Below are 27,720 nucleotides of genomic sequence, written 5' to 3'. Positions count from 1 at the left end.
TCAACAGTAATATACAGCATATCCCCCAGCCAAGCAGATACCAGACACTGTCTTGCAGGAATCCCAGCCTCAGAAGAGGCATTGATCCCAAATGTTTTACTTCCTGGGGAAGTGCTACAGACACTTCCTTTTCTGCCTTGAGCTGCGCTTCAAAATATGGGGGGGGCAGGGAAATGTCAGTTATAACTATTTTTATGAATGGCCTAGTTTTGTTGGCTGTTTCAGAGTCTAGTTGAGAGCATACCTCAGTTTGACTTGACTTCCATTTGGGACCACATTGTCTGGTTTCTTTGTATTGAAGAAGCTCACTAGATTGCCCAGGATTTAAAGCAGTCTCCGGCTGGAACTGCAGGAATGTACCCATGGGCTGCTGGTGCTTCCAGGAAGGTAGCTATTGAACAGGGTTTTTTAAAAATATGTTTTCAGGTCACAGCTTTACACTTAGATATGCTGAAATCCGCCTGCAGGGTTTTGACAGAGACAGTCTGTTTTTCTTTAATCTGACTTGCTGGTGTTAACCCGGCCTAAACTAGCTTGAAAACGTTAAGTGCTTAGTAGGGTTTTACCTTGAATTAACACACACCCCTTTCCTCCTCCACTCCTCACAACCTTATGCTGAAGACAAGGCTACATGAAGGCAAGGTTTAATCTAAGCCATGTTTGGGGTTAAATGCTTACATGTAAGAGCTATGTTTACACAGTGCTCTGTTGAGAGGATACTTAAAAGCCTAAACCCATCCCTGTCTCTCCCCGGTCTTTGTCATACCGGCTGCAGGCAGGAGTTACAGAAGAATTGGGGTGAGGGTTACTGGACCGTAACTGGCAATGCAATCAGTAAGAAATTCTGCCAGTTGGCCACCAGGTGGTACTAGGGCTGCATTCGGGGAATTAAGTTGCCTTCAGTTCTGGTCTTGGCTTTAAATACAGTAATTCCCCTGCCCACCCCACAACAGAGTCTGGATAAATGCAATCACCAACACTGCATTTGCAGGTTATCTGCATTAGCAGAGTGTTCAGGCAATGTAGCACCCAGCTAATAAGCCCTTTCTTTAACAGTCAAGAACAATACTTTGAGCATGTCCATCTCCCATAGTCTCAGCTCTTCATTGCTGCGTTCTCATAATGCCCTGCTTTAATCTGAAGTTGCAGCTTCAGAACCAGCAAGTAGTAGCAGTAACTTCAAACTTTTTTTTTTTTAAATAAACAGAACTAAATTGCATGAATAGCCCTGTTTCTGCAATCTTTGTTCCAATAGTTTACCCAGCCTGTATCACCTCCCTTCCTTTGCAGGCCCCTACTATCCTTTTATCATGAACCGGGCAAAAGTCCACACAGGCACTGACTGTCCAGCCACCAGAGCAAACAGAATAGATAAAGGAAGGGCTGCACTGTAAACTTAGTTGATAAGAATGCTAATTTAGATTTCTCTTTGCTATATAGTTTCCAACAGTCAAAATTTGTAGAAACCTTGTTGCTATTATCAGGTTTGGCTGAAAAGTTTATACTTGGTAATTAGTTAGGTGGGTAAGAGGGTAGAAGCAGGACAGACAGTATGACATGTACTTCTTAGCCTTGTTTATCTTTCAACATAAGGGCTGGACACTTTTTGAATAGAAATAGGGATCTTCTATACACACTACCTGAAGGATGCTGACTTTCAAAAAAACAAGAATATGTGCCAGATATCCCAGAATTAAATAATGCTATAGCATTTAAGGCAAAAAAAAAAATTCTCTAAAGCTTTTGAATCTTTATAATTGTTTGACATGAAGAAGTGATAACTGATTTGTTGCACAGCTGAAATTATTCACCCATGTTTGTACAACATGGATTTCCAGGAAAAAAAGTTTTCATCCTAGGAACCTGAGAACCAAATGTTGTAACTCAATATAGGCTTCAGCTACACCCTTTCCTCTTAAACCTACCATCTGTGGGAAGAGCCAACTGCCTTGCTTTTTGGCATATGTTCTCACACACATTCTTCTTTTGCTGTGTCCCTGCCATAAACGCCTCTTCCTCCTAAAGTAACATTCTGGAAGGACAACATGAAGGTTTTATACCACACATGGACACGCACACTATGGGGTCCTGTGAACTGCCCCATTAAAAGTAACTACAGTATTTCTAGACTTCTCATTAACATGCATAGTAGTAGCTTTGAATAAAGTGAATAGTTGCATTTATTTTATACCACCAATTGAACTGACCTTGTTGGTAACTTGACAATGGCAGGCTGAGTCAAACAATGCCGAGCATTTAAGACTAAGTCAGCTTAATTTAAGGACACTAGGGTATATACCAGGATGATCAGGAAGAGTTTTCTTCCTGGGCATAAGAAAAAACGATTTCTGTAAAAAAATCACTTGCTTGTTAGTGAAAAGTTCCAAGCATAGAAGAAAAAAGGAATTTTATACAGCTGAGGTTTCTACAGCGGCATTCTCATGCACTTAGTATTATTCTACACTGAAAAATATAGCTTTTCCTCATGCAAAATTAGCACTTGTTTTGTAAAAATAAAGTTGGAAGTGATGGCTTTATGTATACTGCTCCCATTTGCCTGATTCCTGGAAGGATTACTGTAAACCTTGTTACCCTAGTAGCCTGTTGAAGAGGAAGCTATCCTCCTTCCAAACTTACATTAACCAACATAAGAGAGAGTTGTTGTTCCGAAGTAATTCTAAAGCTTAAAGAAAAAAAACCAAACCAAAATCCAAAAACCACCACACACAACCCCTTCTCTCACTTCACAACAAGAAGATCAGTGCACAGAGAAACTATTCTGAGAGCTTTCCTGTATTTGAACTGGTGTAGCTGAAGGCCTTCATCTTTTTGCTAAATTTTAAAAGCAGTTCAATATGAGAAACCTGTGTGAAAGCTGCTTTTCTTTTTCACAACATCAAAATTATTTTTATTTCCTCCACAAGTAGTTTCTCAAGTGCAACAAAATATCTATAGCAGTGGTAGGTCTGAACACTGACACAAACCAGGTATGTTTGACTTAGGAGAGACAACTTGCTCTGAAAGTACGTTACAAAAATAGCATGTCCACACTCTCACCAGTGCTTAAAATTAAAGTATCTGGATATTCTGGAAGAAGGTTACAATCTACTATTTTTGCCATGTAGACTTGTTCCTGGCACATCAAAACTTACTGAGTCTGAGCTGCTTACTGAGTTCTTTTCACGCAACAATTCTGAGCTATATGAATTACATAGGTCATGGACTGTTTGGTATTATAATTTATTTGTATACAGTCATCATGTATGCTTGCCTCTGGGTACAGTAAGTTGAGTGCTGCACATTCTCTCAGACACAATGACAGTCCTATAATATGGGACTATTTGAACTGATGAAAATGTGAATGAAGAAATACAACGATGTAGCAAATAGATTTTTGGAAGAAAAAAAAAATCAGTCACAGCAGTTAACTGCAACAGATACTTGGATGGAGGTGGGTGCAGTCTGATTAGTCTCTAGCAGCTGGCTGGCTCTTCTACTGCATGAGCACCTTCAACAACAGCTTTCACACACTTGGCCATCGTCTGGGATGCTCTACTGATTGAATCTGAAAAAAAAAACCCACCCAAAAATACAAACACATGTCAGTGTGTTTTTACTGTTCATTTGCAAAAATATACAGATACAATATAAAAGAGATTTAGTACAAGACTGCATACAAAGAGGATAAAGAAAATTGCTTAGTTGAAAATACAGTCCAATACTCTTGTGCTTTCTGCAAATTCCAAATCATTTTACTGGAAAATTTTGTTTCTTCAAAAGACTCAAATCCTGTATATCTTAGTGAAAAGCTTCAAATGCTTCACAAGAATCTTCCTGTAAAACTAAGTAAAATGTATTGCTGATTTCAGAATGGAAAGGCCATACTATACATACCTGTCATATAAAAGTCTTTTATTGTGAGCTGAGGTGGAACAAGAGGATCAGCAAGAAGCTGTTGCTTCACTAACTGTAACAGGGGAAAAAAGGAAAAAAAAAAAAAAAGTCAGTTTTATGATAGGAACTCATTACCAAAGCATTTGCTTAGTGAATTCTGCATTCACTGCAGGTCAAAGCATGCTTGTAGTACTACATTTGAAGAAGGCCCGTTTCTTTAAAAGGCATCAAGCTATGTAACAGCACTAAATCAAGCCCAGATGCTTCAGTTTTGATTACCTTTGACAATTCATTTGCCTGGCTGAAGTAGTTAGCCCCTTCCACATCATCATATCGAACCAGATTAGGAGATACTTCTTCTAAACGCTTCCGTATTTGATCAAGGTTCTCATAAGGCAAGGTCATACCAGCCAACTAAGAGATTCACAGAAAGAAATGCCATCAAATATAGGAATTTAATACATAATAATTTAGATTACCAGCCAATTAACATAACTAAAGTAAAATCAAGAAAAATCTACACTCCTGAAAACGCAGATAGTTATAATGTACAAACTGAAGCAAAGTCACAGTATTTTATTGGACTTCTGATGCCTACAGTTAAATTTCCCTATGTCAAAAAACCTAAGCTGTCATGTTTCCTATACAAAGGGGGGGGGGGGGCGGGGGGGGGGGCGGGTGGGTGAAGACAAGAAGTACTTTTCTCCTTCCATACTGATGTCACTTGTACTTTCCCTAGCTTACCACCAAATGATATAAAAGTTGATACAATTATCAATGCATCTCGTACCCAGTGAGTAGTAAGCACATATTTGACCTTATCTAATGATAACAGACCCTGTCTTCAGAGTTCACGTTGTTCTCTTTCTGAAAAGCAACTACATCCTCCCACCAATTTCCTCTGAAGCCACTGCAGAATTTGCAGACAAAGCTTCACCCGTTATGCATTCCAACAGCATAGAGCAGCCACAATATTAGTGCTATCCTCAAAAGGGAAACAATGATTTAACTCACAGAATTAACAAAGGATTCAATACAAAACATTACTTCTTAAGACTACAGTTGTGTATTTCCCTGAAAATGTACCTCTTTTTTGGAAACACTTTTCAATATAAGAAGAACTTAACCTCTCCGTATACTTCTATTAGAAGCAATTCACAACAGCAACAGTACCTCAGAGACAGCTCTAATAATTTTCCAGTCTTCCCTTGCCATCCCAGGAGGTGTTACTGCTACTCTTGTCTGCTGGGCCCTACCCTCCGTGTTCACATACGTAGCTGCCTTCTCTGTATATGCTGCTCCTGGGAGAATAACATCAGCCATGGGAGCTCCCACATCCCCGTGATGTCCTAAATACATGGAAAGAGGAAACAGTACACAACCACGTAAGACATTAGCAAGTCAAAATAAAAAGAAATGCTTTATTAACACAATACAGATTTTCCCAGAAAAAAAGGAGCTTCTAAGGTTCGCTTAACCATTAATATAAAACCTACTAGGGTGACTGCTCAGAGGTCTTACTTGCCTAATGCTTTGGGGAAAATGAACAGACTACAAGCAGTAGTCAATGGTAGTTCGGTCTCTATACACTCAGCTTTGGGGGCGCGCCTGAAACAAGCACGTTTTGGTGTGATAGAACAGCTGGGAACCAATGCCATTTTGTCTGCCAGGTTTCAAGCTATGCTCCAGAAGACCTGAGTGGTTTATATTCCCTTATTATTCATCAACAGTTTCTCATCTTTACCTAAGAAATAGGTAACCAGCATCTCAGTTATGTGTTGGAAGTTCCATTTCTTGATAGAAAATAAAGGCTAGAATTCATCAAAGTGTCAGATATGTTTGGGAGAATACGCCACTGTTCAGGCTTTCTCTCCAGCTATTGGATAATTTACATCTACTAATTACCTTGATAGATGATAAAACAATCCTTTGGCAAATCCTGACGTGTTATACAACCTGAGTCTGCTCCCAAGAGATACAATAATTTGGGAGGATTTTTCCTAATTGCCTCCACTCCTGGTTTGAAACCCAGATCCAAGGCAGCTACCTGGCTTGCAACCCTGCAGGAACAAACACATTATGAGTTCAAGTTGTTTCAGAATTTCCCCTCTCCCATCAGAGCAGACTGAACTTCTTTTTTTGACTAAATATTTTGAAGGGACATAAGAGGTCTCTAACAGTAACGGAACAAAAATTAAGCATGAAGAAAGCTGAAAATTTTGACAGCAGATTTGACAGAATATCAGGTTGGGTTTGCATTTTGACAAACTGATGCCATTTGAAGTTTTCATGGGGAATCTCACCTATTTAAGATGAGATAGCAAAATAAAGGCAGACATTCCAGGTCAGGACCTAGTGGCAGGCAGCTCACTTGTCACCTGGAACATCAAGGTTCACATTGCAGCTATGAACTGAACTCAACAGTCCTTTAATTTAGGGCACTCATGTGGAAGATGAAAGACCAGCACTGGAACATCCGCTACTCTAAAGCATCTAAGAGTTAAGACCACTACTGCATCACTATTCATTTATTCACACGTAAAAATACTTCTGAAAGAATGAAATAATCATTCTCATTTTCTGGCAGTTGTCTTTTCCAAATCAACAGTTTTGCATAATCAGGTGCCAGACTTGCAATCGCATTTAAAAGGAAAAAAAAATCATCTCTGTAGAGTACAGATCTTTCAGTGTTACTCCTGTTTGTCTGACATTAATCAAACATATAGGTTCCAATAAGTTCAGTTGCTTTATGCACTTAAGGTAGAGAGGATGGTGCACCAAAAGCATGAACATCAGTAACATGGAAGACTCCCAAACCACATATAAAAAAAAAAAGGTATCATAAGTGTTCTTTAACTCATCAGTGTTTTGGTTTCAGTTTCAACAGCAGGATTTTATATCCAAGTTTCCTTCAGAGGACCAAGCTTTAATCTTGCTATACTAGTTTTACATCAACTAAGCTGCTTTTGGCAGGAGGACTCTGTTGGGTGTCTGAATCCAAAGTGCCACTACATTTATTTGCTGAAATAATTTTTCCTTTATGGAGGTTGTCAATTTGACAGAGTTTTAGAAAGAGAGTGGGGAAGGACTGTCTCAAGCGAGGCTTGCTTGTTAAAAGGAATAATATCCCAATAAACTGAATAGCTAAGATCAAAAGCCCTAAAACTAAAAGCTTTGAAGCTTTTCTATTAGCTGTTCAGTTAAGAAACTGCACAATTAAGAAACTGTATTACTTAAATACTCTTGCTATTTTGATTTTCTTCCTGTAGATAAAAAGCAATCACTCAGCAATGACAGAGGTCTGCTGTGCATTCTGCTGAGGACTGTGGTATGTTATTAAGCTCTCTGGTATTCTATACTTATAAATTTACATTCTACATTTAAATAATAAATCAATAAAATCTCATGGAGAGCCAGAAAAGTTTGCCAGTCAAGGAACCCGTTTTTATTAAAAGGTTTCTGTTGGTTTGTACTTCTATTTTTTATATTCCCTACAGGAGTATAAATTCTAACCTGATAACCTGCTTGTGTGTACACAGAATTCTGCACACGTACGGTAACTTGGGGAGGCCCAGTGTGAATGAAAATGGTTCCCAAAAAAGCTTTAAAGCAAACCTGTGGAGGATGTTCATGACTTTCCAATCAGAACCAACACCGCTCTTAGTCCTGGCATTTTGTGCAATGGTGGAAACAGCAGCATGGATAGCAGCTCCATCACTGCGCTGCAGCGCTGCACTGCCTACCACCACCACTGGCTTTTTGGCCTGGTCGAGAACCTGTGCAAGTGAAGAATCAAGAAATTCATTCCATGACACTGAAGACAATTCTTGGTGCAGACAATGTAATAAATCCTGTAATTTGTATGTAAGTCTTCCATGCAAAGCTATGGTTCTGAAATGGCTTCATCTCAGAGTGAAACAATGACCAAGAGCAACTGCTATAAGGAGTACACTATCCTGTCAATACAGGACTATACTCTTGAGAACCAGACATTTAAGTGGAAACAGCAGCAGCTGAAACAGCCCATTTTATATCAAAAAATATTCCAGGAGTTTCCTGCACTGCAAAGTTTGATACACGTGAATATAGTAAACAGTTCACACATACCTGGTGCATACTAATGATTACCTCATCTCTGCGTGTCATTAAAAGCAAATAAACCCATATACAATACGGTACTTCAAATCCATCTCTGTGAGGAATTCAGATTATTATTCAATATATATGAAATTTAAGTGTCACACTCATAAATTGTGTGTACCTTGCAGAATGCGTGTTTTCCAGAGGCAATGTCCTCCAGTATCTGTGGGGACTCTCCTAGATGGTTATATGTGTAGGTCAGATTCACAGGAGAGCCAACAAGGGCCACCTGCAAGTCATTGTGAAGCCAGCTGAAAACACAGCAAACATTTTATAAAAATTGAAGAAATACAAAGCTTTACTCAACGAAAGCCACTAATTATAACTTCAGCAGTAACTTGAAATAGGATGTAAGTTCTTTCAAAGGCATTCACTATTTTGGTAAGATGCACATTAGCATTATTCTGACTGCTAAGCAAGCTTAGGTTTTTTTAGAAGGACTATTTCTTTATATACATTCAGGGACCAGTGCAGCAACACACCTTATGTAAGAATTTCCTAACTCAATTCCCTCCCCTCAAACTTTTGCCAATTCAGTGGAAAAAAAGGTTGCATAAAACCAAGTGCTACAACTTTAAAAAAACCCCCACTTTTCCAGCATTAGGCAAAAACAAATGAAACAAAATCCCACACCTACAGCTACGTTTGTTTGGCTTGACTAATTCTGAAGCAACTAAGAGTTAAAAGTTAAGTCGTTGGTAGGAAGAAAGAATTCTGGATTTGGTAGTGCTCAGTTTTAGAAATCCACTTATTTGTTAGATAAACAGAGAAAAAAATCAGCTGGCTAGAAATTTTCCTTTTTTGCAGCTCTCAGCACAGTCTTATAAAAATATATGAATTGTTCATAAATCTCATTGCATTTTTTCCTCTCAAAGTTTTAAGGCCGCGGTTGTCTAAAATGATGTATTTTGGAAGATCTGCACATTAGGAAGAACTAGACTTTTATAAACCTCATTTGTCTCCTGATATATCTTTTTGTTGATTTAGCTATGTTCAAAAATTTGGGAAAGCCACATTACTTGCCAAAGATGTTAAACTTGAATGACTGCTTCTAAAATCAGCAAGTCTGATTTGTTACAACAATACAAAAAGCAGCAAACCGATGCTGAAAATAATTCTTAAGGGATATGCTTTAACAAACTTCTGTAAGACAAAATCTGAGGTGTCTGTGTAATATAACAAAGGAATAAATGTCTGAGTTTATGAACTTAAATAAAATGTCAAAGTGAGAATGAACAAAACGTAAGTATACACTACAGGGAGTAGAGACCCCTTTTGTCTACACATATATCACCTTTCCCTTTACTAAAAGGTGAACTAAATCCAGTGAGTCCGTCTGGATGAACGCTCTCAATTTACTGCCTGCAGCTCCACCTGAGCATTGTATCAAATCTAGATGGATTTCCATGCTTATTCACCACCAAGGAATACAAACCTCTTTCGAATTCTAGCATTAAAAAGTGGTGCCTCAAAGCGTGGATTGGTGCCAACCAGAAGCAGGACATCTGCCTCCTCCACTCCAGCAATCTTGGTATTAAGCAGGTAGTTAGAGCGCAAATCTGTGCTATAATGAAAAAGTGTTAAAAAAAAAAAAAAGGATGAGAATTCAGTAAAGGGAAGAAATGAAGATACGGTAAAGATTATAAATGCTCAAAACATTTTTTTATCTCAGGAAAAGAAAGGAGGGGGAAAAGAAAAGATTTCTCAAAATCCAAATTACTAACCCAAATAGGATGTAAGAGCTTCTCTCTTTCATGAGTATCGGAGACAGGAAAACATTAAAGGAATTACAATGTGGATATTTCCTACATTTACAGTTATTGTCAGCCTTCACAAACTATCTGCTATTACAGTTTACAAGATCATAATTATATTATAGTTTTCACAACACAAATACAAACAGACTAAATTATCTAACTCACAAGACTATAACTGGCTTTCAGTAGCCTACTGTTAAACTGCAGCAACCTCAACATACAGCAAAGCGTGCAACCCTATGTTGTAGTAGAGACGATGTATCAACTCACAATCCATAAATACTCTACACATAAATATTGTAAATTCAAACAAAACCTGCTAATGCATCAGCAGTTGCTACCCTTGGTCATTTCAGAATCTTACCATGAGATGATTTGCTGACTGCGAAGTTCATTAACGTACTAATTACAGACAGGCTTTGCCTAAACTCTTACCCAGCTCCAGCAGTAGGGAAGACCTCTTCAGTGCAAAGTGTATCACAGTTTACTCTATTCAGTAAGTCTTTCAGAGCTATTAGTGCTTCTGCATCCACCAGTCCTCCTACAATTGCGGCTACTTCCTTACCTTGGACAGCCTGTAGCTGGAGAGAGAGAAAGCATAAACTATTGAAATAAATTCCCATTTAGCCCGGGTAAATGTTTGTTCCATTAGCACGTGTCAAAGCCAGCGGAGCAACTGCCGGCCTGGAGCGGCACAAACAGACCAGCAGTGTCTGACTTCTGCAAGGCAGCAACTCTAGCTCCTTGAGCTCATGATGAGCAAAGAACAGCTCTCTGTATTCTGTGCAGGTCTCTCCCACTTGAGTTATTGCTCAGATGTGGCTATTTCTCATTTGGTGAGGAGAGGAAGACCGGTGAATGCTTTTATTTTAATGAAGCTACAGTGCAGACAGAATACAAACTTCCGTAACGCGAGCTCAGGTAGTAAACTCAACTCAAAGGTATTACCTGAGAAGCAATAGCTCTCGTAACAAACCCTGCTACTGTACCACGGGCAAAAACATCTTTGAGGAAAGTTCAATTACAGTTATTCAATTCTACTTCGTCCCACATAAAATTTTTAATCAAAATCCAGAGCAGTCATGCAGCACTTCATTTAAGCAGCAGAATCAATCACTACTCAGAGAAAGCACCGAGGCAAGCACAATTCAGATATAAGTAATAAAGAATTAATGGCTTTGATGGCAAAAGTGGTGATAGCACAGTTTAAATTTAAAGAAGTCTTCAGACAGATCAGAGTAATTCAGGAAAGTTGCTTCCTCCTAAGTTTATGAAGAACACTTTAGTTTCCTATTTAAATAAAAGTAATTTCCCCAAGTGAAATCACGATAAGACAAAGTTCTTCAGATGGTCTAATCCATGAAACAGGAAATAATATTCAAAAGAAACTTAAGTGGAAATACAATGGATTAGAAGGCAAATGCTCCCCTCTAACCCTAAAGAAAAAAAGCTCTTTTCTACACAACTTTTCATATTAATCATTGTAATACGTCCAGCTTTAGAAATTGATTTTATGCTACATATATTGAAAATTGTTCTTACCACACCAGCAACACGACTTAATACATCCTCCCATGAGGCATAAACAAATAGTCCTTTTTCATTTTTGATCATTGGCTGCGTAAGTCTCTGGCGCTTCAGACCATCATAAGCAAACCTAAGTGAACACCACTAATATTATTAAAGCGCAAAGGCAAAGATAATTGTGTATACTATTTTCTGCAACCGAGTTTTCTAACAGCTTGCAATGATTAGAAAACACAAGAAACATTTCCCCTGAAAGTTTAACTTTTCCCTCTCAAAAACAAGCAAAAAAATCTGATACAAACAGAGAAGTTACTGTAAAAAAAAAAACACTACAAAAATGAAAACATTAGAAAACTCAGTGACCTCAATTATATTTTAAATAGGTTTTACTAATCATTCTTCACTATAGCTTTACAATATTAGCAGTAGAATCCAGAAATCAGTGCTACTGTCCACACATCTGGTTCTGCAAAGTGTGCCTTCAACGCGTGCACATGCAGGTACAAACACTTCCCACACACCTCGTTTTGTCAGAAATCCATTCTTCATTGATATCTTCATGCAGCCTTGGCAAAATCCTCATCACTTCTCCGGTTCTCGTGCTCACTATGATGTTGCTTCCAATTGCATCAAGAACATCAATTGACTCTACCTTCCTGTGTAGAAGAACAAATAAACCATTTGCAGTTTTCTATATACAAGCAGCAAGTGTCCTCGTTTCAGCTGGAATAGAGTTAATTTCCTTCCTAGCAGCTAGCACAGTGCAGTGTTTTGGATTTAGAAAAGGAATAATATTGGTAACACACTGATGCTTCTGTTGTTGCTAAGCAGTGTTTAGATTAAGTCAGGGACTTCTCTGCTTCTCACACCATCCTACCAACAAGTAGGCTGGAGGGCACAAGAATCTGCCCAACGAATACCCCATACCATCACGGTCAGTATACAAACTAGGGGGAAAGCTGGCTAGGGACCACTGCTTGGGAACTGGCTGGCCATTGTTTGGTGGGTCGTGGGCACTGTGCATCACTTATTTCATATATTCTATTTCTTTTATCATTATGATATCTCCTCTGGAGACATTCAAAACCCACACGGACATGGACGTGACTCTGTGCAACCTGCTCTAGGTGAAACTGCTCTAGCAGGGGGTTGGACTAGATGATCTCCAGCAGTCCTTCCAACCCTGAGCATTCTGTGATTATTTCCCTTCCTTTTCTGTCCTATTGAACTGTCTTTATCTCAACCCACTAATTTTACCTTTTTTTACCCCCCACCTCAGTTCTCTCCCCCATCCCACTGGAGGGTGGCAGGGGGGAACAAGCGAGCAGCTGTGTGGTGTTTCTACCTGCAGGGTTAAACCATGAGAGTCATTTTTGGCACCCGACGTGGGGACACAGATTTGACCACTGCGTGTTAAAACAAATGAGTTATTAGCATTCATTATATTAGTTTCATAGTCACTGGTCACAACCTTGATTTATCTGCTCTCAGAGTTGCTGCGCTTGTCGTCAGGGTTGCATTACGTAAACCTTACTTGCAGTATGCGTTCCCTGTTGTGCTGTTTATCACCTCTGGGGGCTGGGCTAAGGTTATCCTTTTGTTGTACTTCAACACTGCCTTATGGCATGATAAAATCACTCGTCGCAAGACTGATCTGATATTCACACTCAGCACTGCCATCATCTCGATACTTCGGGAGCCATCTATCGGAAGCTATTAATAATTACACCTTTTACGTTTTCTCCTCAGAGCGCCAGTCTATGGGGGAGATAGCTTCCTCCACCTTCCCCTCCTCCCCCATGCTAATAACAGTAGCTCTTGAGAATTCTGAATATCCTCAAGATGTTGAAATGTCTTTTTTTTATTGCTATGTCTCCTGAATGTGTTTTAGGTCTTGTTTAGGGTTGAACAGCCATTTAAGAATACCCCCCAGAGATCTTCCCCGAGGCTGGATAGTTAGGAGTACACACAAAGTCCCTGTAGTGCACATAAATATGCTGAGGAAGACTGTCTCAGTTACTCCTGCTTCAGGCAAAGGCAAACCCATCCGTGGGACTGCTTTTGCTGAAGGACCTGGGTGCACTTGGCGGGTAATATCTGGGTGCACTTGGCGGGTAATATGGAAGGATGGGGAAGCCTGATGTGTACCTCAAGGGGATTTGATTCTGATTGAGAATATCCAATGATTTGAATTGTATGACTTTAATTGCTATATAATACTGTATGTCATCACTACTATGGTTGTTATATACCATATGAACAGTATTACAATAAAAATTAGCTAGATTAATGAAGAATGAATTTTGATAAAACTGGGCAAAGTGCAGCAATGATAAAACCAGAAGAGCTTCAGCATGCAACATTCAAATACCTCGCACCATCTCACCAGCCCTGAAGGACTATTAAGACAAATGGAGCCCAAAGTCATGGACTAAATGAACTCAACAGCCATTTTAGAGGGATGACCCATTAACTAAAAGAATAGTATCTGTGTATACATATCAAAAGACTGGAAAGGATGCATTAGAAAGTGTGGGACCTGTGCATGACATTAATGGTATAGAATAAGGGGTGGATGCTGACCTGGTTTCAGCTAGGAGAGCATTAATTTTCTTCCTAGCAGCTGGCACAGTGCTGTATTTGGGATTTAGAATGACAGTAATGTTGGTAGCATGCTGTTTCAGTTGTTGCTAAGCAGTGCTTACATTGTCAGGGACTTTCCAGTTTCTCACACCACCCCACCTGTGAGCAGGCTTGGGGGGGGCACAAGAAGCTGGGTGGGGACACAGCCAGCACATCTGACTCAAACTGGCCAAAGGGATGTACTCCATACCATATGACATCATGCTTGGTACAAAAAGGGGGGAAAAGCTGGCTGGGGGCTACTGCTTAGGAACCAGCTGAGCATCAGTCGGCAGGTGATGACAAACTGCATTGTGCATCACTTATTTTTTATATTCTAATTCTTTTATCATCATTATTATTATTTTCCCTTCTTTTTCTGTCTTATTAAACTGTCTTTATCTCAACTCACTAATTTTACTTCTTTTTCTTCCCCCTCCCTCAATGCTCTCCCACATCCCACTGGGCTGGGAGGGTTGAGGGGACAGCGAGCAGCTGTGTGGTGTTTAACTACCTGCCTGGTTAAACCATAAAAACCAGACTTTGAAACAAAAACAACAACAGCATGCTGTAGGTTTTTAGATATACATAAAAGCTTAGTTTCATGAGGTATTGTAAATTATATTCTCAACAATTACTGAGATAATGAACTTGAATCTTCCTTTACACAACTTCTTCAACTGAGCAGCCAGCATAGCCTACACATCCAAAACATTTTAGGGTAAAAATAAGAGAAGAACAGTCTAAAATTATAACATTCTTTCTTTTCTTGAATGGCCTGTGAGTGAATAACAGAATTTGTTTTAGATTCAGTCTATGGAAAAGCCTACCACAAAAACGCAGAGGATAAACATCAGAGAAAACCCTTGGTATCATAGATGGACATATTCTAAGACAAAGTGTATGACAAACAGAGAAAGCTGCTTCTTCAGTATGAGTTAAGATACACACCTTGTTTCCCATGGGCGTGCAGTAAAGGCATATGGCTTGGAAGTAAGAGCACCAACTGGGCAGATGTCAATAATATTTCCTGATAACTCAGACATGAACATTTTTTCAACATAAGTACCAACTTGCATATCATTTCCTCTTCCGGTTGTTCCCAAGTCATCTACCCCTGCAACCTCACTAGCAAACCTGGTAGATGCAAAAAGAATGAAAACCAGATCTGGAATGTACAACAGCAACAAAGCACGTTTTTCATCCCTTATCTCATTTTCTAAGGATAAAACATTACCCTTAGTTCATTCATCTTAAAGAAAACAACAATTGTTCAGACGCATTACTCGTGCCATCACATGCAGGACTATACAGCTGCAGAATTTCATTCAGACAGCTACAAAAATTAGGTAAGAGTTAAATCAAAAACCAGAGTAATTCAGTGCTCGTTGAATTTCACAGCCTGAGTCCAAGGTCAGTCCTAACTAACAAGTTCCTTCTGGAACTAAGTATATTGTATTCTTTTCCATCTGGCTCAGGGTAGCTGGTACTGAAGCTCAGGACTACAGAACAGCATAAATATAGCTGCCAAAGGCTGTGAAGAATAAATAAATCTTGCAACTGCGGCTGTGGAAATCAATTAATGTTTTAAAACCCATTGTGGCACTAATACCATGAGATCAGTTCTGCCCTGTAGAACTCTGACTTCACTTTCATGTTTCGACCACCTTCCTGTTTCCTGTATGACAACTGTCTGGTGGCTCAGCGAAACCAGCATCAGTCCCCACCAGAAATAAAATTCTTAAGTAGTCAGAAAATAAATAAAAAATATTGACTGTCCCTCATGGTGTTTCTTTCACAAGTAACAAACTGATATAAATATGCCTGCTCAGTATTCTCTCCAGTGAAAAATAAAGGATGTTACCTGATACATCGAGTGCACTGTATACACCGAGTCATGATTGTTTTGACTAATGGGCCAATGTTCTTGTCCTCCACAGCACGTTTTCCCTCTCTAAATCTACTCCTATCACTGCCAAACATCATCGATTGATCCTAGAACAGACAACAGAAAACTGACATTTCCAGGCTGCTGAAAAAACACAATTTCACCTAGGACAAGAATATTAATACATAAGCCTACACAATTTAATTGGTTGTTGTACCTGTAGATCACATTCTCCACCCTGATCACAGATAGGACAGTCCAATGGGTGATTTGCCAGCAGGAACTCCATTACACCCTCTCTGTTGGGTTCAAGAATTAAAGTTAGTACCAGCTTTACATTGTTTAGCAGATAGTGCAACTAATCAGCTATAGGATGCTAAAAGAAAGGTACCTTGCTTTCCTGGACTTCTCAGAGTTTGTCAGTATGTTCCAGCCCTTCATTACTGGCATGGCACAAGCAGCAACTGGCTGCAATCATCATAAAAAACAAGCATGAACACAACATATTTCTCCTCAACATGGGCACAAACCTCAGCCTCTGCATCCCCCCAGTTCTTACACAGGCATCTGTTATTAATTTAACATATTGTTAAAAATAAAGATAGCTGCAAGGATAAAAAAAAACCCAAAACAACAACGAAGAAAATCAAACCAATAAAGTCACTAGAAGCCATACTGATTAATAATTGGCTATATAAAAAGGTTACATTAGTTATGATTTCTTTACTTTTGGAGTTAAAAATGTTACACTTTTGGGTTCCAATTCAAGTAGTTATAGCAAGAAGAAAAGCCAGCTGTAACAGTCGTAGAGCAAATCAAATAGATTCAGCAAAGAAAACCTCTAGAACTGAAGTTCAGAGTATGCATCATTTATGAGACATTTGAACAAAGCCTATAAAAAGAGTCTAGAATAAAATTCATCACAAGATTATGACAAGATTAACAAGAACTCCTGCTCAGAAAACAAATACCTCCTACTTTTCAATCACATCATGAGACAGACCATCACAACTTCTATCTTTAGTGATAAACCAGCATTTCCAGAGATGCAAAGCTCAAACTATGGAATTCAAGTTGAGGTGAGCTGAAGAGTTTTTTATGTGAATATAAATGTGTAACCCAAGACTGAACTCCAAAAGAATGCCTCAACTATCTGCATAGATTTCTTAATACTGCTGAAGACAGTGTTCAATCCTGAAGTTAATGGCTATTTTACAACAGCTATCAACGGTACACAATGCATTAAAACAAACAAGTAAGCAACTGCAATCACTGTTTAGCTAGAACAGATCTGCAGATCCTAAACCTACAGCCGAATTCATATAGTATCTGAAGTTTACTAACTGTGTAGTATCAGCTGAAAATGTGCAGCTGAAGCCTAAATTACAGAATATAAAAATATATCTGACTGAAAACATACAGCTATGTTGCTCATGTCCAGGAACAAAATAATCCCTGAGAACTCACTTTCATCCATGGACAATCACTGCGGTTCAGTGGGGAAAAGGGAAAAACCTGCTTTGAGCAGCTGAATGACAACAATCTGTGTGCTAATGATAGTACAATTACTTACAAGATATGTATGCTGTGCCCCAAGCACAGCAGAAAACTACAATTCCTGTGAAACACATAAAATACCTTTGGAGCTTTCTCTATTTCCACAAGACACATCCTACAATTTCCAGCAACAGAGAGACGATCATGGTAACAAAAACGAGGTATCTGAATTCCAGCCTTTTCACAGGCCTACAAAGAGTAAGAAACAAAGGAAAATTAAATTTTAGTTAGACCTTTCAGTTCCACCTCGTAAAACTATACTCAGTTTTTCAAAGAGTATCAGCGTTAGTGCTCAGGAATATAGCACATTCAACCTTTTATCTTAAGAAGTGGCCATAAATAAAAAATTGTGATCAAGCAGAAACATATCAGGTAATCAATTACAATTTTTTTTTTCCATAATTTGTAACTGAGGAAATGAGAACTGACCTGTCTTTCCTTTTTTCCTCCAAGAACAGAGAGAATTCTCTCTAATAGATAGGACACCAGCAATACAATTAACTTTTTGAAGAATGCATGCACTATTTAAATAAAAGCGCATAAAAGGAAATTTTGAAAAATATAAAGGAAACAACAACGGGCATAATGATTTCTGATAATTCAACAACATGAATACACTCTACGGAGGTACTCAAGCGTAGTCAATCTTCAGCTGAAGCCCAAACTCATATATTCTTCCATGACATGTGTGAAGAAGATAGGACAGAGATTGACAGGTTTCCAGAGAACAAATAAAGAGGGCCTTTCCTGCATAAAATTCCCATGGCTGACTGGATCTAGGCTATAGTGCTAGCTATACCTGCCAGAAGAAATACCACTGAATACAATGAAAAGAACTAACAAGATCTACTTTTTCTGATGATTTCCACAAAAAATTATCACATGTAAGCAGAACTAAAAAGCTAATAAAAAAACCACTTAAGAATATTTTACACTAAGCTCTTCATGAGGGCATTCTAATGCCTAAATAAATTAGTAACTTGTATCCAAAGAATAAGGTGTGTATTTTAAAATAAACACTATACACGTTAGTGTTCTAGTCCACTACACCATTTCCCCATTTAACGGCTTCTTAAAAATAAGTTAGACTGGAAAAAGATCTACTTGAAATTTTGGCCTGAAAAAGCAATGATGCTGAGTACAGGCTGGAAGATCCAGGTTCCATTTCTTCCTACACCAATAAGAATAAAAGCAGCAAAGGATCGGCATTCTGAATCACAAGAACTAATAACGAAAAGGAGACAATCCCACATTCACCTGAGACACCTCTTTAAGATATAAAATCAACAGGTTCTGAAAAACTACCAGGTCACATAGAGTTCAGAGCTAGACTTTCAACCAGAATTTATTAAAGTGTTATTGCATTGCATACATTTTTGCCATCTGGGTTCAAGCTGCATGCATCTTCTCTCAGGCAATCACAGCAGATGCTTTTTTTATAACCACTGAACTCCCCGAAGGATTTCTGCCACATGAAATTGCCTCACAGTCAGCAAAAAAAATAATCCCTAAAGAACTGCAAGAAACAACATAAAAGTTGCTAGGTGTTTTTTTTTCTACATCGAATAGAACATGCTGTCAAGAAGTGAGATGGGGAATCCAAGAAAAATTCAGAATGCCACTCCCCACACCTGAAGAACTGTGGTTCCCGGGTTCACCAATACAGGATGACCATCCACAAACACCTCTATTTGGTCGCTGGCTGCTGTTGCAGCTGTACGCCCTGAGAGACACGGAAAAAGAAAACAAAAACTTTCAGTTACTGCTAGACGCAAACCATCAGACCCCACGCTCCTTATTTTACAGTTCTACAGCACTGGTAGGACTCCAGTCCTAGAAACAGTGCAACATGGCATTCCAGAGCCGCAAATAAAGTATTAATACAAGCCCTTCAGTAAATCATTACAGATACATTGATTTTATCACCAAACATGCACACGTCAACTAGAGACACTTACCACGCACTCTGGAGGACTGGACGACCCCCGCCAAGGTTCTGCGGACAGGAATCAGGCGAAGCATGGCGCTTTGGGGAGACACGAGAACAGCACTCAGTTTTTACCAGTTCAAATGTTTGCTGACAGGTTTTAAACAGACAGAGTAGCAACTTCTGTACTAGTTGCAAAAAAGAACGTATGCACGTACGGAGTTAGAAGAGAGTAAGTTCCTTCCTCAAGCTGCACGACGCGGTTCCCTTTTTATACCTATCCCTTCTTCACACGTACGCAGCTCGCACCAGGCGCTGAGCGGCACAGCTGGAGCCCGGCTGCAGCCACCGCCGGCACCGCCGCCAGAGCCCGCGGGAAGGAGCAGCCTGGCAGGGGCCGGCACCGCCGCAGCCGCTTGGCGCTGGCGAGCGACCGCGGGGGCTTGCGGCAGGCGGCCCGCCCCGGCCCGGGCCCATCGGGCTTTCCGCCCGCCCGCCCCGGCCCCGCTGCCCTGGGAACGGCGCCGGGGCCCTGCCGGACGGTGCAGGGCGGCGGCGAGCCCGGCCGCCCGGCTCCCGGGGCCCAGGGCCCGGCGGGCAGCAGCGCTGCCCGGCGCGGGGTCACCTTGGAGGCGCCGCCGCCGGCCAGGCAGCCCCCGGCCCGCCGCCGAGCCCGTCAAGGGCACCGGGAACGGCGACAGGAGGAGGGCGTCCGCGGCGGCGCCGCCCCAGCCTGCCCTCCCCGTGCTGCGGAGTTGCCGCCGCAGTCCCCGCCACGGCGTCCGCCGTTACCTGACGCGGGACGGGCGGCGTAGGTGCCGCGGCCTTCCCCACCGCTGCGCGGGCTGCCCTCCGCCCCGGCCTCTGTGGCGGCGGCCTCGGGCCTTCCCACCGCTGCCCGCAGCCTCCTTCGGCAACCTCCGGAGCGGGCAGCCTCAGCGGCGCGCGCCGCTCGGGGACGCGCGCGTTCGGCAATCCTCGGAACTAACCGCTTCGGGGATTTCCGTCAGAGTATTGGCGAACGATAGAACTCGGCAATTTCCGCTGCTCTCCGGACACCTTCCCGGCCACCGTCAGACACCGCACACTCGGCAATTTCCGTCTCCTTCCGCTTCAGCCTTCGCCCGACTCCGACAACTTCCGCTGGTGCCTGAGGGGGCGGGACGACGGGGACGACGACGGTATAGGGAATGTTACCGTACCCTTGTAACACTGAAAAACTTCCCGAGCTTTGCCATTAACTTAGCATTTATTGTGCCGATCCTCCCCGAGGTCCCTGATATCCCGCCTGTTGTGCGCCCTACGCTAGAGCAGCTAACCCGCGAGGAACTACCTCGCAGTGCTTTCTGGCGGAGGGATATATGTTTGTGCGAAGTAGCGGAGGGATACCATCTGCTATATAAGGAGGGCGCAGGGGACACTGAGCCTCTTTTTGCGGCGGTCGGGCGTAGGGCGTGGGTTGCAGCGTGTGTGCCGCGCCGCTGCCGTCATGGGCTTCGGGGACCTTAAGTCCGCCGCCGGCCTGCGGGTCCTCAATGATTTCCTGGCTGACAGGAGCTATATCGAGGGGTGAGAGGAGGCTGGGGGAGTGCTGGGGCTCGGGGACGTGAGCCTGGCCAGGCCGCGGTGAGGCTCGCTGGCCTAACGGGAGCCAGCGCGGGGGGGGCAGGGCGGGGGCCGTGCCGGCGCGGCGGGGCCTTCACACACGCGTGTGTTTCCACCCCGGCAGCGGCTGCCGTTAGAGCCGCTATGGGAGGCGTAGCGCCGGAGCTGGCCGAGCATGCGGGCCGCTACAGCGCGCCCGCGGTGCCCAGCCCGCTTGGCTTCCCGCACTTTGTGCGGTGCTCGCTGCTGGGCCTAGCAGCAGCCTGGCGGGCTCACCGAGCTGCTGCTGCGGCGCTGTCGTCTCTGTGCTCGGCGGCGGCTGCTTCACATCTTCCTGCGTGCACCGAGGAAGGGGGCTAACTTCGGCTTGTTCTTCGCAGGTACGTCCCTTCTCAGGCTGATATAGCAGTCTTTGAAGCAATCGCGGCCCCACCTCCTGCAGACTTGTTTCATGCTCTTCGGTGGTACAATCATATTAAGTCGTACGAAAAGCAAAAGGCAAGGTACGGTTAAACTGCTGCAATATATGAGCGAACTGGCCTACAAAGTGTTGTGTTTGTCTCTTGGAGTTTGAACACCGTTTTTCACTGGTGCCACGTCATTTTTTGTGTTGCTGTTGGAATAGGAACAGCTGTAGAAACAGCCGACGTCTTCTGTCAGTGCATTACACTTTTCACTTAGAATTTAGGCAACCTGATTCTGTCTCTGTTAAGTTGCTGACATTTCTGCTAAAGCTTGTAAGAAAAACTTCAATTTTGTTGCTGCCATTTACACATACCTGCTGAAAGCTGGAAGTTACCTATCAGTAATCAACCCCATAGAGGTAGCACCAAAATGGATTAATAAGTATTACAGAGATCTTTAAAGATAAATATAATAAATAAAGATAATAGTTAAGGGAAGTGGTTCTTTCAGGTTTTTAGTCCTGGAGGATAAAACAGAATTATTTGCAATGCAGAAGCACATATAAAGAAGGGGACATAGGAAAGCAACTGTTACCTTTTTTCTTTTGTAGCGATTTTAATGTTCATGAAAGGTGTTGTATTGACATCAGACACTGAGACTGCAGGCCTCTCTAAAAAGGTGTGGTGTATGTAGGCAGTGTCAGTATTGCTACACTGCTTCCTCTGTATGCCTCTGCCCTTTTCGGAGGGAGCTCTTATGAAGTTGGGTGGCTCAGTCAGCAGTCCATTTCTGAAGCTCTTGCAATGCTGAAGGGGACTGAGATTATAAAGTTGTTTCATGAAGTCCACTCTGTTGAAACTACTTGCAGTTCCTGAAAACTAAAGCTAGTTTTATGACTTGTAGCAGCAGTTCACAGTAACAATAGAAGTATGAGCATATCCTAAGACTACAGAACTATATGAGCTATAGGAGAAGATTAAGTTGGGGGTTTTGGTCCCTCACCTGCTGTTGTGAGCTAGCTTTCAGAATAAAACATTCGCTGAAACTTGTGAAGTCAGAAGAGGATCTGTTACCTTGCAACAACATGTTTTCTGTCACTGTTAGTTTCTAAAGAAATGAAAATACTTTTAGGGAAACGTGAACAAGCAGTTGATAACTATTTCTACACAGAATATATTGCAGATAAATTATTCCAATAAGAAAGCTTTTTCTATCCATATACTTGGGTGGAGCAGCAACGTTGGGCAGGATCACAGCTTAGGTGAACAGTCTTTGAATATGGAATATGTTTTTTGTCTCAATGAGCATGTCAGGAATATTGAGGGGGTTGTCTTTGGGGAGGTTCTGCTTTCAAGTAGCAGAATTGGATTATTTTTTCAGCACAGCATTTTCACTGTAAATACAGTTGTAGGTTCATTGACAAATCAGCAGTGTTTGCTTTGATAATTTGAGTAGGTTCCTAATACCTGCTTTTTTTCTTCAGCTTGCCAGGGGTAAAGAAGGCTTTGGGGAAATACGGTCCTGCTGATGTTGAGGACACAACAGGTGCAGCCACAGAAAGCAAAGATGATGATGACATTGATCTTTTTGGATCTGATGATGAGGAGGTACTTGTGATTTTTTTTCTATTATATTTGGATTTTTAGAAATACCCAGATACGTGGGGTTTTGCCTTCACTACTTAGTTACTTAAATTTGTGATCTTGATACCAGATCTTACTTGAAATTCTCAAATTCAGCTGTCTTTGCAGAACAGAAAAGCTTGGAAGGTAAAAACTCAAGAGTCAGAAGGGAATGTGTTGCAATGGGATAATCTGTCTACTTTGACTGGTTAGCATGATGAATAAAACAAAAAATCACCATCTTTCGGCTGACAGTTGTGATGATTTGTTTTTGCCTGAGTGGATGCCAGTCAATTTGTTAATACCTTACAAGAGGCGTGGGTTTGGTGGCTTTCCGTAACTTTAAACTTCTCTTTCAGGAAAGTGAAGAAGCAAAGAAACTGAGGGAAGAACGTCTGGCCCAATATGAATCAAAGAAGTCCAAAAGTAATGTCTACCAGGAACTTTTTTAAATCTAAGTGTAATAGCTAAGCTTGACTGGAACGAGACAGGAGTAATTAGTTTTGCTTGAATTGCCTGTGAGCTTAGGCTTTCCCATAGCAGGAGGGAACCTTAACATAGTTTTTGTCCTGCTTAATACTTGTTTGTTTTACCCAGAGGTTGAGCTTTCTGTATAAATGGAGATGACCTCTGGATTTTCTTTGTAGGGAAGAGGCTGTGATAGGCAAGTCCCTCCACAGCTACTGGTCTGGAACTGTTCAGAACTGTAACAGTTGCAGTATTCCCTCTGTGGAAGATAAACTGTTACATGGCATTAAGCTCCTTCTCAGATCCTCTGTAAAGGACTCCCTATGTAACAAACAATGTCCCCTTCTGAATCTGTTTTCTTGGGAGTGTTTCTCAGGAAAAACCTGTATCTAAATTTTGAACATTGGGATATGCATAGCTGAAAAAATACTTTTGAAATGTGTGTTGATACAAAAGGCTTGTCACAGCTATGTGAAAAGGTTCTTATTCATGAAACCAGGAAAGTTCTTTTTGTGAAGCTAGTTTGCAGCTTCACATAATGAGATTTTTGAAAATTCCCTAGTTTTTAATGGTGATGTTCTTCCTCCAGAGCCAGCTGTGGTTGCCAAATCATCGATCTTGCTTGATGTGAAACCTTGGGATGATGAGACAGACATGGCCAAACTGGAGGAGTGTGTTCGAAGCATTCAAGCAGATGGCTTGGTCTGGGGATCTTGTAAGTAGGAGAAAAATTCAAAGCAGGGAGGGGGAGATAGTGTGGTCCCTTACCATGGTGTATGAATGGGTAGACCTGTGGTCACTGTGCACTGATCTGTGGAAATGCAGGCAGCTAAAACAGCGCAGGAGCTACAATACTGCAGTACTTCAGTATCTTGACATTGTCAGAAAGGTGAGTGCAGCAGCGAGGTTTAGATGCAAATACAGGTTTTAAAAGCTTAAAACTTTGGTTCTGCTATCCTGCATCTCCCTGTACAGTTCCTGATGCAGCGAGCAAACGCCCACATCACTGGTTTTGGGGCGGGGGGGAAATCCCTTGAAAGGAAATTCTTCCAGGCACCTTGTAATGAATGCTGTGAATGCTGTGGTGTTGGTTAGGTGGTCTGTAATAGAGAATAAATTAAGTTTTCATGTATTCCAGCAAACAACTTTGGTCTGTTCAGTCTGTAGAATTTTTAAGAGATTCCACAATCAAGGAGTAGTAAATGCTTTTTTTTCTCTCTCTCTCTTTTTTCTTTTTAGCCAAGCTAGTACCGGTTGGGTATGGTATCAAAAAGCTTCAGATTCAGTGTGTTGTTGAAGATGATAAAGTTGGAACAGATATGCTGGAAGAGAGAATAACAGCATTTGAAGATTATGTACAATCAATGGATGTAGCTGCTTTCAATAAGATTTAAACCTTGATATATCTAGAATAAATGTAATAGCAAAAATTGTGCTGTGTCTGATTGATTCAAGATTACAGTGTAATCCAACTCATAAATGTAAAATTTGGTTGATGGGTAAAGTAGAAGGTAAAACTTAATTTCAGGGTTGCTCCAGCACTTACTGTAGTACCCAAGAGCATGAGGAAATAGAAAATTTACATTTACCATCAATCCAGATTTAATATTTACATGGCTTTAAAAATCTGAAATGCTCTTTGCTCCATTAGAAACATCTGTAATTCCTCTAGAAGGAGGGATGGCTTTAAGGGAAAAGCACAGGGCTCTGGCAAAGCACAAAAATTTATATTATTTTTTTTAGCAGATAAACAGTAGTGTAAGTTCCTTCTAAGAGGGGGTGGTGACTAACCAAATAGGCTGTGGCTTTAAATTGGCTTCACTAGGGAGTGGAAATGAAGATCAGTGAGGAGCAGCTCAGTGCACTGGAGATGAGACCTTGTGAGACACTTGACTGGACCCGAGACTACTGTGATAACTTCTCATCTGTTGTGTGGACACTTCACGCAAGGTGTGAAGACTTCTGCAGTGGAATTACTTAAAATTCCACATCTATTCTGGGCCTTCTTAATTAGTACGGTGAATAAGTGTTGATAAAAGCTCTGGCTTTTGCACACTCCAAGGTGCCTGTGCATCTTGTGCCTCCGGTGGCCCGGGCAGGTGTGGCGGGGCTGGGGCACGGGGCTCTGTTCCTCGAGAGGCGACCAGGGGGCAGCGTGTGCCTTCCACGGGGACCGCGGCACCGGTGTCTGACCCGCGGCGTGGCAGTGCCGGCATTCGCAGCCTGCCGTGACCGCAGCCCTCGGCTAACGCAGATGGGTAATTCACTTCATAAACTTGCAAGTATGCACCAGGCTAAAACAACAACAAACAGGTGTTCAATTAAAATGCAAAGAGAAAGTAGCCTAATTAACGCTGGTCTGAGTTGCTTACTTGGCTCCAGACTGATTTCTACATGGATGTTGACATTTTTTTAAAGATTGAAGAACCTGTCTGAACTAAATTGTTTTCTGAAAACTACCCACAGGAATGATACAAATGCAAAAACTGTCAGTTGTGAATCTTCTAGACAAATTCACATTTCTAGGCCTTCTGTTGGACTGAGGTAAAGAATTTATTGTGACCATGAACAGGAAGCCTTTTATGTGCCACGCTGAGGTCACAGAGATGAAGATGCTCAGTGCAGAAGCCTGACGGCAGTAGCTAAAATAACTCTTTTTGTTCTTTTTTCACAGAGCATCTCTGGTTATCTGGCACAGCAGGTCCTGTTTGTTTAAAGGTCTGCCAACTTCAGCTTATGTAAGAGTTTTATTTTATAATTTGTCTCAAAAAAATCTGCCTGCTAGAGGTTTAAAGCATGATTAAAGAATTGAGAATAAGTATAATTACAGGCTTCGTTCCTACCTTCCTTCCATAAACTTAACTCCTAAAACACTGGCTTTATTCTGTGTGTAATTAGAGCACAGTACCCTTTCTGTGGCAATTCTCTAGCTGTTGCTTCCAATAAATCATGTAGCTTAGGCTTAGGAATTCTGCAATGGTGTTGCTAAAAGCAAAAAATTGGCAAATGTTGCATCAGGAAAAAATGTGTCACAAAAATGTAGTTCTTATTATCCTTGACCATCATGTTTCTGACCTCCCACTCAATGTGCTTCTTACCTTTAAACTCTTTCCTTGACCTTGAGATTAAAGCTCTAAGTGGATAAAATGGCTTGATTTATAGACTGTAACTTTGTTAAAATACAGCAGGATGAACCATCCATCTGACCTGCCGGACTGGATTTTTGTGTGTGTGTTTTTCATTTATTCTAAGCATGCATGTACAAACTCTTCAGTTGATGGGATTTCTTTTGTCCAGTTTCCCCACTGCCCCCCCCCCAGTGTTAGAAGGAAACTTGCTGCACAGGAACAAGCCAAAAAAACCTAGAGAGCAGTCTTCCCAGTTACAAAACAGATAGGCATGTGGGCAAGAGAATTCCACAGAATCCGTATTTATCTATATTAGGGGCTTTTGTGTAGTATTTGGGTATGTGAAAACTTAGCATCTTAAATGAGATGCTTCTATCCCAAGTGCACCCCATAACAGAAAGATCATCAGAAAGTTCCGTAACTTAGATATGTGACATACAGGAATACTGGGAAAACAGTTTCAACAAAAGTATCAGTTACAAACCAATCCACATAGCAGCCTTCAGACCCTTCCGGAAGCAGGTGAGAGTAAGTAACTAGAACCCATCCATTATGAAATGTGTCAATAGCTATTATTCCTGAATGAGTGGTTGATCATAGAGCTATTACCTGTGAAGTGTTTTGAGATAGATCCCCTTATTCTGGCTTTTTTTCCATTGTGGTAGGTTGAACGAGCATTCCTCGGTCTAAGCAGCGTAGAACTGTTGGTATTGTTTTGGACACTCTTTGGAAACAGAAACTTGGTGTGTTACCCGTTTTCTTTAGGTAACTTCCGTTATTCTTGCAGAAATGATCTGGAGATAATTCTATAACTGATGATGGTGTGAATGAGATGGTTACATTGCAAAATTGTTAATCTACTTAATTCCATAGACCAGGGCTGACTTTAGCCTTGTTCAATTCTATTCTGTATCTCTGTTGTCTACTTTAGGGGAGGCTTTCTAGTAATTTACGCAAGACAGCACATGTGTGTTTCTACATTTGAAAATCAATCTCGTTATATAGCATTATGTGTGCTCGTATAGCTGACATGCAAGAAGAAAGCTGGCATAAACCTTAATTCCTGTAGTTGACTGGGTCAGGGCTTGCTTTCATCTTCCAAAATCTTTGGGAAGGAGCTGTTCTAAGAACAGATACTCACTGCATATTGCTGCTGAGAAAAGCAAATTAACACTCTCTT

The 27,720-nt window shown here is 41.3% G+C and overlaps 2 protein-coding genes and 2 non-coding genes across 7 annotated transcripts; 3 read left to right on the top strand and 1 right to left on the bottom strand.

Annotated features, from left to right (window-relative positions):
• Positions 1-3,224: 3,224 nt before the first annotated feature.
• NDUFS1 (NADH:ubiquinone oxidoreductase core subunit S1) lies at positions 3,225-20,454 on the bottom strand. Of its 3 annotated transcripts, none has more exons than XM_005237025.4 (19): positions 20,302-20,454; positions 19,344-19,411; positions 19,017-19,108; positions 17,467-17,574; positions 16,220-16,296; positions 16,046-16,127; positions 15,805-15,935; positions 14,892-15,077; positions 11,840-11,974; positions 11,334-11,448; positions 10,227-10,372; positions 9,470-9,598; positions 8,156-8,285; positions 7,510-7,670; positions 5,800-5,954; positions 5,068-5,243; positions 4,174-4,308; positions 3,895-3,967; positions 3,225-3,565 (listed from the first exon to the last, which is right to left on the bottom strand). In XM_005237025.4, the coding sequence occupies exons 2-19, from the start codon at positions 19,405-19,407 to the stop codon at positions 3,474-3,476; spliced, it is 2,187 nt and encodes a 728-aa protein (XP_005237082.2). In that variant the 5' UTR covers positions 19,408-19,411; positions 20,302-20,454; the 3' UTR covers positions 3,225-3,473. The 3 variants fall into 3 exon arrangements, with proteins under 3 accessions (XP_005237082.2, XP_055668244.1, XP_055668245.1); XM_055812269.1 differs by lacking the exon at positions 20,302-20,454 and adding an exon at positions 20,105-20,278; XM_055812270.1 differs by lacking the exon at positions 20,302-20,454 and adding an exon at positions 19,525-19,635.
• Positions 20,455-20,686: 232 nt separating this feature from the next.
• EEF1B2 (eukaryotic translation elongation factor 1 beta 2) lies at positions 20,687-24,842 on the top strand. Of its 2 annotated transcripts, XM_005237028.4 has the most exons (6): positions 20,687-20,881; positions 21,298-21,420; positions 22,806-22,929; positions 23,304-23,370; positions 24,002-24,127; positions 24,652-24,842. In XM_005237028.4, exons 1-6 carry the CDS (start codon positions 20,802-20,804, stop codon positions 24,804-24,806), a joined length of 675 nt encoding a protein of 224 aa, XP_005237085.1. In that variant the 5' UTR covers positions 20,687-20,801; the 3' UTR covers positions 24,807-24,842. The 2 variants fall into 2 exon arrangements, with proteins under 2 accessions (XP_005237085.1, XP_027642070.1); XM_027786269.2 differs by lacking the exon at positions 21,298-21,420 and having other exon boundaries at positions 20,731-20,881.
• LOC114012067 (small nucleolar RNA SNORD51) lies at positions 23,150-23,234 on the top strand. Its single transcript, XR_003554290.1, has one exon. It is a non-coding gene; the product is annotated as a small nucleolar RNA SNORD51 (small nucleolar RNA).
• LOC114012068 (small nucleolar RNA SNORA41) lies at positions 23,617-23,750 on the top strand. Its single transcript, XR_003554291.1, has one exon. It is a non-coding gene; the product is annotated as a small nucleolar RNA SNORA41 (small nucleolar RNA).
• Positions 24,843-27,720: the final 2,878 nt, after the last annotated feature.

Source organism: Falco peregrinus, chromosome 8 (genome assembly GCF_023634155.1).
Source record: "Falco peregrinus isolate bFalPer1 chromosome 8, bFalPer1.pri, whole genome shotgun sequence".
NCBI classification, from domain to species: domain Eukaryota; kingdom Metazoa; phylum Chordata; class Aves; order Falconiformes; family Falconidae; genus Falco; species Falco peregrinus.
The sequence above is the reverse complement of the archived record's forward strand: the minus strand, read 5'-3'. Positions and strand labels throughout refer to the sequence as shown.